Source organism: Chelonoidis abingdonii, chromosome 8, assembly GCF_003597395.2.
Source record: "Chelonoidis abingdonii isolate Lonesome George chromosome 8, CheloAbing_2.0, whole genome shotgun sequence".
NCBI lineage: Eukaryota > Metazoa > Chordata > Testudines > Testudinidae > Chelonoidis > Chelonoidis abingdonii.
The window spans coordinates 35,285,733-35,299,297 of record NC_133776.1 but is presented as its reverse complement, the minus strand read 5'-3'; the positions used below and the strand labels follow the sequence as shown (position 1 = coordinate 35,299,297).

The window sequence follows — 13,565 nt, the reverse complement described above, 5'->3', positions numbered from 1 at the left end:
TGCCCCTTACCATAGGGTTTCTGCTTAGGGCTTCCAATCCCGCAGCACTCACTCCAAACCTTCTATTTATCTTCTGGAACAAACTCTTCTCTGCTCTGCAATCTGCACTCTCTGCCTCTGCTCCAACTCAACCTTCTCCTTCAACTACACCCACCTGTCTGAACTGAAGCAGGGGTTATTATCCATGACTGAGTCAGTGCAGTCAGGTGCTCTAATTGGCCACAGCTGTTCTAGTTAATCTAAAGCAAACCTTCCTCCCTTGGCAGGGAATAAGGCCCCCTGCTAACACTCTTATGCTGTCCTCTGGCCATGCTATATCGCAATATTTAAAAGTGAAACATACCAAATTTTTGCTCAAATGTTGGTCTCATTTCATCTTAAATTTCTCTGGAGAACCTCTAATTGGAAAAGGAATATGTTCTTATGTGATACATGCATTCTTTCCCTAATCCATTCCGCCACTGAAAGTACAGATGCTTTGTGCAAAGCCATCTCATACACATTCTAGCTACTGACTGTGCTACTCCCAAAAGTTCTCTTTCATGTTTAATTAAAAAGTGTCTGAATTATTTACAGTGCAAACATCCTGCTTAAAAAACTCAAAATGCAGCCAGCAAATTTTCGATAGCTTTTGACCAAAATTTGGCTATTTCAAAATGACGTGAAAATCTAACATTCAACCTTTAAGGCAACATTAAATCTATTCAAAGGAAATGAAAAGGAGAAATAAAATAAACAATAGCACCTTTCATCATGAAGGATTACGAAGTGCTTCCCTAACTATTTATTCACACTATCATTGAAATCCAGCTATCTTTTGGTTGGACAGATGGGTTGACATCACACTGCTCTACAGAAAGAGGAAAAATTTTCCCAAGGATGCTGTGTCAGATCCTTGTTCTCAAAGTGCAGCTGTATTCTGAAACATGTCTTTGAAATGCTGCACCTCACAAAGCTGCTCCATGTGTATATCCAGTCATATCTCCTTACTTTAAACAAGCTTTTAACTCCTGTATTCCTGATAGCACTGCAGAGCCAACACGAATGTACGGAGGGTGAGTGGGGTACTATACTGATTCATGCATCAATAGATTAATTATTAGGCAAAGATTTGGCTCTCACTTGCATAAGCATAACCCTATTGAAGATTATGTGGTTGCACAAGCCACTAGCAGGGCTCATGCTAGTGCACTAAAAACAGCTGCATAGACATTGCAGATCGGCTGGAGCTTGGGCTCTTAAGCTTGGGGTGGACATGAGAGCCGGAGCTCCAGCATCTACAAAGTTACAGTAGAACCTCAAGGTTATGAACACCTTGGAAATGCAGGTTGTTCATAACTCTGAACAAAACGTTATGGCTGGTCTTTCAAAAGTTTACAACAGAACATTGACTTAATACAGCTTTGAAACTTTACTATGCACAAGAAAAATGTTGCTTTTAACCCTCTTAATTTACATGAAACAAGCAGCGAAAGTTTCCTTCCCTTGTCAAATCTTTTTTTAAACTTTCCCTTTATTTTTTTTAATGGTTTACATTTAACACAGCACTGTACAGTATTTGCTTTTTTATTTGTCACAGCTGCTGCTGATTGTGTATGTCCGGTTCCAAATGAGGTGTGTGGTTGGTCAGTTCATAACTCTGAGGTTCTACTGTAATTATTTTTAGCGCTCCAGTGCGAGCCCTAGTAGGGCGAGTCTGTAGGCCCAGGCTGGGAGGTTTGCTCCCAGAAGCAGTGTAGACATACCCTGGAGGACTAATTAGGCATGCAGGACTTTTATTTTTTTGGTGATTGTACATGAGAAGGAATGAATGCAGCTTGACTCTCAGAACCCAAATTGAGCTTGGAGCACTGGTGATTAGAAAAAAATGTTTTTACTTAAAACTCTGCACACTTGATGTGGAGTTCCTAAGAAACAATAATGTGGATCCCCACAATGCCATTTTTAGGGACTAACTTTTCTGAGCAGAACTGAACTTCAAGAGAATTGCCCTGGGGACTGTGGTATCTGCTCGGCATGGAGACTCTGTTTTATAAGGATCCTAAAAAAGACCTCAAATAATTTCATGATAAGAAAGAGCTAAAGAAATGGCTACAAGAAATGAATTACAATTAACCCAAGGTCAAACAGTAGCTTTCTGGCTTTATAACTTGGTGACCAGAAAACACAGAGTCTATTCTTTTATCTTTATATATGTTGGTACTATCGTCTTTCCAGATCACCGACAGATCTGGCTGAGGAGTGAGGGTGAAAGATCACCCAGAAGTTCCTCTGCCTCAAAAGGGATTCACTATTTTTTTGGAGTGGGATGAAATAACAATTTGGGGATTTGCTCCTGCCTTGCTCTGCCACTCAGGACAGCTCCTGAGAAGTTACTGTATCAGTACCAGAGAAACCTCTGTGGCCTTGGAGGTTACCCAGAGGGGAAATGTCATAGGGTGGTTGTCCCCTTTAAGGGTAGTCAGAGATCAGTCTACTCATGACAGGCTTCTTTAAGGAGAACTAATCATCTTGGCCTATTTGTAAGCAATTATCTGCCTCAGTGGCTGGTTGACAGCTGACTAATAAACACTTGGCCATAACAGGCTACCAGAACTCAGCTGGAGGGGTGTGCTCTTAGTGAAAGCAGGCCTTTAAGGAATGGAGCTCCGAGATCAGCTAACAAGAGGAGAAGCTGGCTGAGAACTACAGCTGAACTGAATCGTAACCCAGCCCTAGGAGGACAGCTGTGGACTCCTTATCTGAAGAGGGTGAGTCTGTTGAATTATAACCCAGCCCTGGGAGGATGGCTTGGGACTCCTGAACTGGGGACAGGATGCTTATCAGTGTTGGACTGGAGGGAGTAAAGAGGGGGCTTTTGTGCTCTATAAAAGAAATTAATAAGTGGGACCCCAAAAAGGGGGTATCTTGTTCTCAGTTCCCAAGTCTGAGTAAATGACTGGAAGCACCAAGACAGTTGAGGACATTGTACCTGCAGGGCCACAAGAGGGTGTGCTGTTGCTGGTAAGATGTGCAGGGGGCTGTACACCGAGAAATGGAGTTCCCCATGCCCACCAAGAAGTTTAACACCTCTGTCCTCCTTTCAGCACAAAACCAATCCCCATTATCATTCAGCATACTAAGCAGCTAGGTAATGTTGCAGCAAGGCATACCCTTTACTACCACGTCAGCTGCACATGATATTGAGCCCTAAACATATAATTCCCCATGTTTTTATTATTAACAAGTGTTTAATTTTCTTTTAGAGCAGTGATTCCCAAACTGGGGTTTGTGAAATGTTACAGGGGGTTCTTGGGAACAGATTCCCTAATGGCGGACAGAGCTGTCCCTAGGGACCGGGGGGCAGCACGGGGCCAGCAGCCCGGAGTCTCTGGACTTCCAAGAACTAAGCAGATCAAAGCAATCATATCTATCACACTGAAGAGATTTAAACTTCAGGATTCCTTGTAAGAAATGGAAAAGGAGGTGGATATTTTTTGCTGTTTTTAAAATTAAATAGACAACTAGTATTGTTTTTAAAATTATTATGAAGAACAAGTTTAAGGTTTGTTGTAACGTGCATTGTTTGCCTGAACTGCTCAAGACCTGAATGCTTGTGTAGGAAGAACTCTTTGAATTGGCTTCTTAAATACCTTCATGCTGTTTCACATCTGATGCTCCTTGATGAAACAAAGGAGCCTTGTTTTATAACTGGCTTATTCAAAGTGATACAAGCTATGAAAGTGAGATTTTGGAAGAGTGTTGCCGTTTTCATAATGTAATAAAAATACTGTAATGATTAATAATTAATGATAAATAGTGTGTAATAAGCGTGTCATAAAAACAAAATTTATATTTCCAGGATCACTGCTTTTATAATTTATATTCAGGTAAACGAGACAATCCCTGGAAATATTCATTTTTACTAGGGGGTTCATGAGACTTGACATTGTAGTGAAAGAGGTGCACAGGTTGTTAAAGTTTGGGAACCACTGTTTTAGAGCCATTAAGCAATTAGATACTTCAAGTGCAATGTCCCAGTCTGGCCAGTCTTTCCACGTGGTCCTGATCCTCACACACAGAAAGTCCATTAGAATCACTCGGAGTTTTGTGTGTGGATCAGCATTGGGACCAATGTATTCCCTACGGAGGAGCTCCCCACCACTCCCAGCTTCTTATACGTTATATTTCTTTTCAAACTATTTTCTCTCTCCATTGCTGTATTAACTAACCAAAAGTGAAACAAGACATTATTAAATAGTTATATCAAGTACTAAATGTTAGCAAAACAACAATGGCATCCTTTTAAATAAAATAAAAGTAGACTCGAAAGAGGAATACTTCAGTAATGTAACCTCAGCTTCTCAATCTTTTCTTTCTGCAGAGGGTCATTCAAAATCTGTACAGCTTGTTATTGCTTGAGAATGAAAACATGCTGCTCAGTGTTCTGGTGGAGTATCTGGGCTGAAACGTGTGTATCAATCTGTTACTGATCCACTCTGTTTCATCAGTACCACTACAGTACATTTCACATGGCCACACCATGAATTGTTCACCAAAGGCACAGATGAACCAGGGCATATTTGTCTGACAATAGCAGATAAGTCAAGTCATCATTCAATTCACCTACCTATATGTAAGCTTTCTGCACACAAACAGAATTCACCCCCAAGCATGTGTAAAGTGTGTAGATGCACACAGCCTTGCTCTGTCATCTTCCTTTCCCCAGCTCCAGTGGTATCTTCTCCCCACGCTCTCTACACACCAAGAAAGAATAACATGGGGCCCACCTGCCTGTGTGAGCCCTGCATGACCAATCCCTGCATCTCTATGCTTTGAAAGCTTATGGACTCTCTGTCCCCAGTGACAAGGAGTGAAATCCTGGTTTCACTGAAATCGATGGGGTTTTTTTCATCGACTTCGATGGAGCCAGAATTTCAGCCAAGGTCTCTTATTCCTTCCTCCATTAACAAGTCCTGTCACAACCACAGATGAGCTACAGAAGTCAAAAAATCCCCACATCTGTCTTCATGGAGACCCTCACAAAACTCAGGTTTCGCCCTGAGGAAAGAGCAAACAGTATCTTTAACCACATCAGAAGCAGGTACACACTTGCTGAGTGGATTGTCCACCAAGATATTCATAATAGTTCAGTGTCTAGTGCTTTAAACCTCTATACTATACAGAAGGAGCAGTTCAGATGGAGTTGGTCAAAACATAGGAATACCCATTGCAGAAAACTGGGTGGTCACACTTATATAAAAATAAATATAATGTAACTACATTCAGACAGACCCTGAATTTACTCCATCTGAAATTAATCTCCAGAATTACAGGCTTCTGGATATTCTGAGTTTCCTGAAATCCAGAGCCAACTCAGTGGAGGAAAATCCCCTTTATTCAGCAACTCTTGAGCACCCAATTCATCATTCATTTGTTACCTCAAGTTACATCAAGACAGCCTTGCAAAATTCTACTGACTCATATGAGTGACTAGCTCTTTGTTTTGTTTCTGGACAGGCAGGAAAATAATTAGGCCCTTCATCGTAAGACTTCATTAAAGGCCAAGTTTGCAAAAAAACAGGTCCTCAGTTGTGCTTTTGCAAACTATGCATTGGTAACTGGGTGAGTGCAATCCACATTTGTACACTGTCTCCACTCCTGCCACACAATCACTTGTTTGTGTGGACAGTTACTGGTACAAGTATACAGCTGCTTTTTTGCCAGTGGAAATTAGGATCAACACACACTAAAATTAGGCTTTCTACCTTTGGATTGTGCTACAAGATAGCAGGACTTTTATTTTTCCTAAACTGAGACAGTAGCAGATTTAGCATTCTTCAACAGAGGGAAATCCATGCTTTGAACCAAAGAAGCCAAGCTTTTCATTTCACGACAGAAGAGCAGCAGCTCAATGAGGCCTGTTTCCTGCCCAAGGTTTGTCAAGGTACCCATCTCTACAGATGTAATCACAGAGCTGACTACGAAGTTTTAAGAGGTCTAACTCTCCTTTCCAAGCATACAAGTAACTAGTTATGGGAATGAACAGAACAGACAGTTCAAGGCCAAATTCTGCTGTCTTTGTTTTTACAAAAGCAGCATTAGTTTAAGCCCAGGTGTTAGCCAGCTGTGCATGCCCACATGGTTACCTGTGAAGATGGTTTTTGCCAAGGCAGGATTAATCAGTGCAGGAGAGAAGGCAGAGTGGCATCAGGTGAACCAATAAGGTGCACACTAAAACATAAGTTCCTAGATCTGGCCTTGCCCGTGACTCAAAGCATGGAGGACATGGACAATGTCAACTCAATGGGTCCAGAGGGCAGTGCAAACCAGGTTGAAATAGTTTAAGCCTTTTACTCCCTCCCACTTTTGGTTTTCAGGCATAAACCAGTTCACAGGCAGAATTCAGCTCCACGTGTCCCATGGTGTTAGAAGCGCACCTCAGTAATATAATTACTGTCATTGTACACACAGGTCTTTTTTTTTTTTTTTTTTTTCAATTATTAGAATTTCCATTAGTTTCCTTCATTAGGGAGCTGTAATAGGAATTTAACTCCAATATATTTGAAAAGGCTAAGTTCCTCCATCCTGGAAACCACTGTATACTGTTAAAGTTTAAAAACGAAGCAGTGTCTTGACTTGTCTTTTTCTGCCACTTACCTGGTATTTATCACGGAGCTTGAAACTATGTGCTTCCCAAAATATGCCGCTGGAGGTTTTTCTTTGTTTAGATGCTCCTTTGTTTCCCTAGCAGGGATGATGCTAGAAGTTAAGGGCTCTAAGTCTTTATTCAACTCTTCTCTTTGATCAGTTTCTATCTGAATCAAAGGCACTTCCCTTAGGAAAGCAGAGGAGCCTATATGGCTTCCCTGGAGGGATCCATGGGTTGTGAGTGGTTCTTTTTTCCCATCTAAATTTATTCTGTCCCTTGTGGGTTTAGACTGACTTTGACTCACACTTGGGAGAGATCTGCCTTCTGCTACATTTTCCCGGTTTGTATAGTCAAAGGAATCTTGATGGACGACAATTAACGTTTTCCCACTTTCAACAATATTTGCAGCCAGTCTGTTTGCATATTGTTCTACGTGCAGTGGGGAATCACTGGGGAATTGATCAGCATCTGTAACCTCTGCCTCGTCCCCTATAATCTTGTTCTTACGCATTAGAGATTCAATGGAGCTTGCCCATGTCTCATGAATCAACATGTCTGTTACCTGGTCAGTCCTACATCTTTGGTATAGGCATGAGTCCGACTTGCAAAGACCCAAAGAAGACACAGTGCTGACCTGCTGTATGCTTAAGGAATCCCGGTGGCTGTTGTGAGCAAAGCCATCTAATGATTTTGCTTTGACTGGTGCATTCACTGTTAGCCTGGAACCTGATGATCTGCTGTCAGGCATAGAGGATTGTCTAAAACAAAATGGTGATCGTGGAGAAGGTGGTAACAAGCTGCCACTCCACTCCCTGGAACTTCTGATGGAAGAAGCATCATCTTTATTCTCCTTTTCTATTTCCCTTAGCATATACCTATAAAACTCTTCTGTGATGCTTTCTGTGCTAGACTGTTTGGATGGGCAGCTTGGTCTCACGTTGAGGTGGCAATTTTTCCTAGCAACCTGTTGCAAGGCAGAAGTTAGAATGCTGCTTGCGTTTTTTCCTGCATAGTAGTCCAGTAATAAATCAAATCCTCTCCCTTCATTTTCCATCTGGTTCACCATAAATCTTGAAAATTCATCTGTAATACTTTCACAACTAGACTGCTTAGAGACAGAACTAGTCTGGCTTCCTGGCTGACCTAACATGTTCATTGGGCCCAAAGTATTTACAGACCCTTTGGAATCCAAATCCTCTTCTGGTATGCTCTCACAGCTGGATCCCTTGGCCCGGCCCCATCTTTCACAGTGCAATCTGTTTCTGGGATGGTTTGGAACCTGCCAGACATTATCAACCATGGATAGCTCAGTTAGGTTCATAATTTTAGCAGCCACTTCATTTGCAAAGATGCTGACAGACTCTGGAGTATCTTCAAGGTTGATGGATTCATCCACTACTCTGTTCATCAGTCTTTCCTTTAGTTCAGGATGCTCATCTGTTTTCCTTTTGATCTCACTAAGCCTCGGTGGCCTGTGCTTCCTAACAACTGAACCATTGGGCTGTGATTCCTTCTTCCTTTTTATAGTTCTGCATGATAAACTCTGGGTCACCAGATATTCATTTCCTCTTTTCCACGCACAGAACCAGGGTTGCTTACCATTTGAGTTTTCAAGACAAATGGCAGCTATTTCTGTTGCCATAGAGACCACGGTTTCTGCTAATTCTTCTGCAAAATCTGTTACACAGTATGTATCCCTTGAATGTTTTACCTGTAGCACAGGCTGAGAAGGAAGCAAGATGTGATTACCTAACAAAGGCACACTAACTTGGACTTCTTTATTTAGCAAAGCATCACACTTGTGTTTGCTCTGGTTTTCTGTGTTCACAATGGCATCAGAAGATAACTGCTCTAGAACACCATGTCTGCATTCATTGACTGTAAGTGTGTTTTCCCTGTCTGAAAAAGACGTGAGGTCTTTCTTGCTTTGATATGGGGATCTGTAGCAATCCCTTGTGGCTCTTTTCAGATATCGTTTCTTGAGGGATGTTTTTGCAACCAGTGAGTTATGCCCACTGACACTACACAGCAGGTCTGAACGCAGTGTGGCACTTTCCATGGTATTTGGCACCCCTTCCTCCTTATTATCTTTCTTTGTATTTGTCATATTTACAAGATCTTTGCCAGTATTAGCACTGTAAAAAGTACTAAATGGTTCATTGGTGTGATCTGGGGCTTGCTGTGATGGTTGAGCAGCTGTTGTCTGTGTTGCCTGGCTTTCTGTTTCTGTTACCCTCCATCTGTCTTTGTCCTCGGAGAACAGAGGTGAACACTCCCCAACCTGTGCAATATCTCTCATCTTCTTGCAAGTGAAATATATCACGTTAAAAAGCAGTTCATTGGCAGTCTCCATAAACATGTCATGTGTACTGAAGTCCAAGTTATTGTCTGAACCAGGGTGTAGCTGTCTTTTCTTCCTAACCTCTTCCACAGAATGCCGCAGAATAACATTTGATACATTTTGTGCGAGTTCATCGCAAATTACTTCATCCAAGGGAGAAATCCGGGGCCTCGTTGCTGTTTCAATAATTCTTCCATTTATGGATTCCATAAAGTCCCCTACATTTCTGTATGTATTGGGCTTTGTCAAAATTACGGATGCCTCTTTGAGCAATGTCTCTGCAATGCTTTTGTTCAACTTCTCCATGCTGCTTCCTATGGCTATACTACAATGAAGGGTAATAGCTGCAGAAGTCTCAGCTGCAGATAAGAGTCCACATGAAGTTGCCGGGTATTTATCTTCCTTTGTTTCACCAAGACCACAGACTGCTACAGCACTTGCTACTTGAGTCATGCCACACAAAGCAGATGGAAATGAATATTCTGTATCTGCACCGTTATCAAGTACTTGTGAAGATTTTATCTGTTCCTCTTCATTATCAACTGTTTTGTTTTTAGAGTCTGTGGCTAGTTGTTCTCTTTTGAGTCTTTCTGCAGCGTGGGGGCTTGAAATGGTTCCAATAACTTTGGCTGCACAAGCCAAAGCTACTTCCAGTACATTCTGGGTGTGTCCTTTGGAATTCTCTTCCTGCAGGTAATCTGAAATTTCAGCAGAACTTTCTGATTCAGACCAATGGCACAGATTTGGGAAACTAGACCCAGGCCATTCTGATGTATTTTCACAGCTGTCTGGGCTTTGAACTATGACAATTTTTGGAAGTTCATTCCATGATTGGGAAGTTATGTCTTCTGTTGTACAAGTTGCTGAACTGAAGGAGTTTCCTACAGAGATGCTAATAGCAGCCTCCTTGGTAAAAGTGGGTTGAGATTGGGATAATCTAATAAATGCATCTTGCAGAACAGACTCTGCTAAATTTGTAGCATATTGACCTGTTGTTGCGTGTTCATTTTGCAAAGGAGGATGAGGTTTCCTTTCACTTGTACGCTCTTCTGTGTCTAGTTTATTGTTTTGTTTTGCTATTGTGTCACACTGAGAAGCTAGTTCTTCCTTAGCCATTCTGGTCAAAGATACACCTTCTGAACTGCATACTGGATAGGAATTTTCAGCCTTGTCTGTAAGGGATCTTTGGAGGCTATTAGTAGTATTAGGGGATGACCTAACTCTTCCAGCTAAACCATTCTTCCATTGTATTTGCTGGATGGACTTATCCACAGTTTGTAAGATGCTGTCTTCAGACACGATATTCAGCACTTCTTCTGAATCAGCAGAGTTTTTAGCAGAAGCTAAGTTTTCTTTATTAAAGCAGTTGTCATCAGTGGCAAATGGCAACGTGGTCTTCCTATAGTGTAGGTTCTCAAGTCCCTTTCCTTTATGCTTTCTGATATCTGATGCAGGTTCTGCGACATGTACATTATCATGACCTGTAAAAATAAAAATGACACATTAGCCTTTAGATAACCAGCTATCAGTTTCTAAAAGGTGATTGTATTAAAGTAATGTGAGATACTGTACAATTAGCATACAAATACCATGTACTCTATCTCTTGAACAAAGATTTAAAAAAATATGAATGATTTTTATCTCTCCAATTATCCCTTTTCTATATAGCAATTAAATGTATGCATGAATTAATGTCAAGTGCAATTTATGAGCGCTGCAGAATGAACAATAACAAACTTATGGTTAGTTACATTGCTTTTACCATTTTTATATTCATCAGCCTCATTCTCATCTTCAAGGTGCTCAGATGCTGTGAGAAAATCTTCTTCTATTGAGGACACTGAACAGTTTGTATCATCCTCAGGCTTTAAGATACTAGTTTCTATCTGCAGCTGTCTCTCCTGCACAAGCTCCAGTCCAATCAGAAACTTGTTTATTTCAAAGATGATGCAGCCTATGCTGTTTTTTCTGTTTCCCCTTGCACACTGAACCAAACATACATCTGCCAGCCAAGGACACTAGAGGGGAAAATAATATCAAACAGTTATTTAACTGAAAATATATATATATATATATATATATATATATATTTACTTTCCTCCTTATAATTATATCAGGAACACTCTGTTGTCAAGAAGCAATAAAATTTTTGAATTAGATGTTTTCAACATACTGTGCAGTTATATTTAAGCCAAATATGAGACTGTTTGGAATGACATTTTCAGTTACAAAAGTGTTTTATGTAAATCGGGTGTAAGAAAGCACTCTGCTGTAGTACAACTACTTTTTTTTTTAAGGTACCAAATAGCTTACTCTTAATTCGGTTTCTTGTCCTTTTAATGACATACTGCCCTATTTGCCTTTGGCTATGTTGAAGTTAGCCACCCTCTCCAGTATTAAGATATACGTGTTTCTGAATGTTATTAAGCTATTTAAGGAATGGTTTGTGTAGGTTCTAAATTCTTCTTCAAGACCATTTCTGCTGTGATGCTTATAAGAAGTCAGGCTTGTGGATGATTAGTTTGCAGAGCAGTTAGGGATGGGGCTATTTATGTATTATAATATTAAAATACAATATTTTAAAATCGTATATACTTTGTATTCCTTTCCCTCACCCTTAGCCTTATGCCTGTGCAAAGCCCCATTACTAATTATTTATATAATTACCACCTAGAGACCCCAAATAAGATTGGGCTCCCATTGTGTTAAGTGCTACATAGTAAGAGACAGTGAAGAGCTTTACCATCTAAGCCAAAGACAAGGAGTGGCAGAAAGGAAGTACTATTACTCCCATTTTACAATGGGGAATTAAGGCCCAGAGAGATTAAGGCTCAGATCCTCACAGGTATTTAGATGCCTAATGGGAGCTAAGTGCCAAAAGAACTTTGAAGCTCTGGATCTAACTGACTTGCCCAAGGTCATACACAAAGTTTGTGGCAGAGCTAAAATGTGAAGCCAGCTCTCAAGTCCTCATCCAAGTGCCTTGAGGACAAGACCTTCCGTCCTCTCTTTTGACTTCAGTGCAGTGAATTATTCATGTGAGTGAAGGTGTCAGCTTATGTAGCTCTGATTGCAGGATTGGGGCCTTAGACTGAAAGCTCTTCTAAGCCATATCTGTGTCTTTCTATGGATTTGTACAGAACATTACAGTCCAGCCCTGACTCGCCTTTGGGTGCCACTGTAAGATAAGTATCTAGGTGTAAAAGTCTTGGGATTAGTGTTATACTGTAACAACATATTTAACTGGTCCCTTCTAGCTACACAATATGTTTGAGTGGAAAATCTGCATGAATAAATCTGTTAGCACCCGAGAGGGCACCAAAAGACTGACAGGCTTTGAGATTACTTGTCACTAAGAGGCTACCGTTGAATTCTGATTTAGTGCAAAGAGTACTATGAAAAAATGCAAAATAATGAAGTAATGTGAAACAGTGAATGAGATTCAATTTGTATTACTTCAAAATATAAAAATATGAAGTAAAGAATTTACTTCAATAGGACGCTGTCAGCTGAGATTGAAAAACATAAGTTTGGGGATTTTTTGTTTTGTTTATTTTGTAATTATGTAACCCAATAATATGTTTTCCTGAAATTTTCACAACAAAAATCAATAAAACCAGATGTATGTTTAGATATAAACATTCCTCTGCAAATGTCCCAGTACACAATTTGCAGTGTTACATTAGTGTTTAAGGGTCAGGAAATGAAACAGACTAGAACCAAAGAGAAAATGAGGTGTGTGTGTATATATTACTTTAATGCATGTGAAAAGATTGACATCCCTGAAATCCTTTTTCTAGATAGACAAATATGACAAGGACCAAATTAGCACAATGCTTCCTGATGCCAGTGCTATTTCACTTCATCCTGACCAGGGCCAGCTCTAGGCACCAGTAAAACCAAACATGTGCTTAGGTGGCACATTTTCAGGGGTGGCATTCCAGACATCTTTTTTTTTTTTCGCTTCTGGTAGCAAAAGCCTAGAGCCGGCCCTGGCAGTAGCAGGGTGTCGTGTGCGGGGGGTGTCCTGGGGCCGCTGCGGTTCCCACCGCGGGGGAGCAGTGCCTACACCTTGTGGCTGGGCTGGGCAGGCTCTGAGCGGGGGACACTCGGACTGGGGACCGCCCCACCGGGCACACACCGCCTGCAGGTGCCGCAGGGCAGCCGCCCTCCCTGCACCAGAGCTGGGGCTGGGTGAAGCGGCCGGAGCTGCCCAGGGACTATGGCAGGGCAGCCAGAAGCAGCAGCGGGGCCATAGAGGGCGGGGTGCTGCCGGGTAGGGCCCGCATCCCGCTCTCTGGGGCTCCGCTCCCTCTGGGGCTATCCTGCCCCAGCTCCTCAGCTCCCTGCTGGGGCAGTGCCCTGGCTCTGCCCTCCTGGGTCCTGGCCAGTCCCTCCTGGGCCCCGGCTGGAGGGACCCTGGGCTGAGGCATGGCCCGGGAGCCCCACTGCTTACGCTGACCCTGCCAGCATCGGACCAGCTGGAGGCGAGGGGGGAGAGAGTGGAGTCAGCACTGGTGGGGGGAAGCCCAGGGCTGGGGAGGCAGGGGATGCGGGTGGAGGAGGGGGAGAGACCCCAGGGCAGGGGGTGTG

General features: G+C 42.0%; 1 protein-coding gene across 5 annotated transcripts in view; it reads right to left on the bottom strand.

Moving 5' to 3' along the window:
* SPHKAP (SPHK1 interactor, AKAP domain containing) overlaps positions 1–13,565 on the bottom strand; it is a 116,549-nt gene that overhangs the window by 22,141 nt on the left and 80,843 nt on the right. For all 5 annotated transcript variants that reach the window (XM_075068504.1, XM_075068502.1, XM_075068503.1 and 2 more), the window contains exons 6-7: positions 10,735–10,990; positions 6,640–10,453 (exon numbers count right to left, since the gene is read on the bottom strand). In XM_075068504.1, the coding sequence (XP_074924605.1) occupies positions 6,640–10,453; positions 10,735–10,990 (4,070 nt within the window). The remainder of the gene's footprint in view (positions 1–6,639; positions 10,454–10,734; positions 10,991–13,565) is intronic.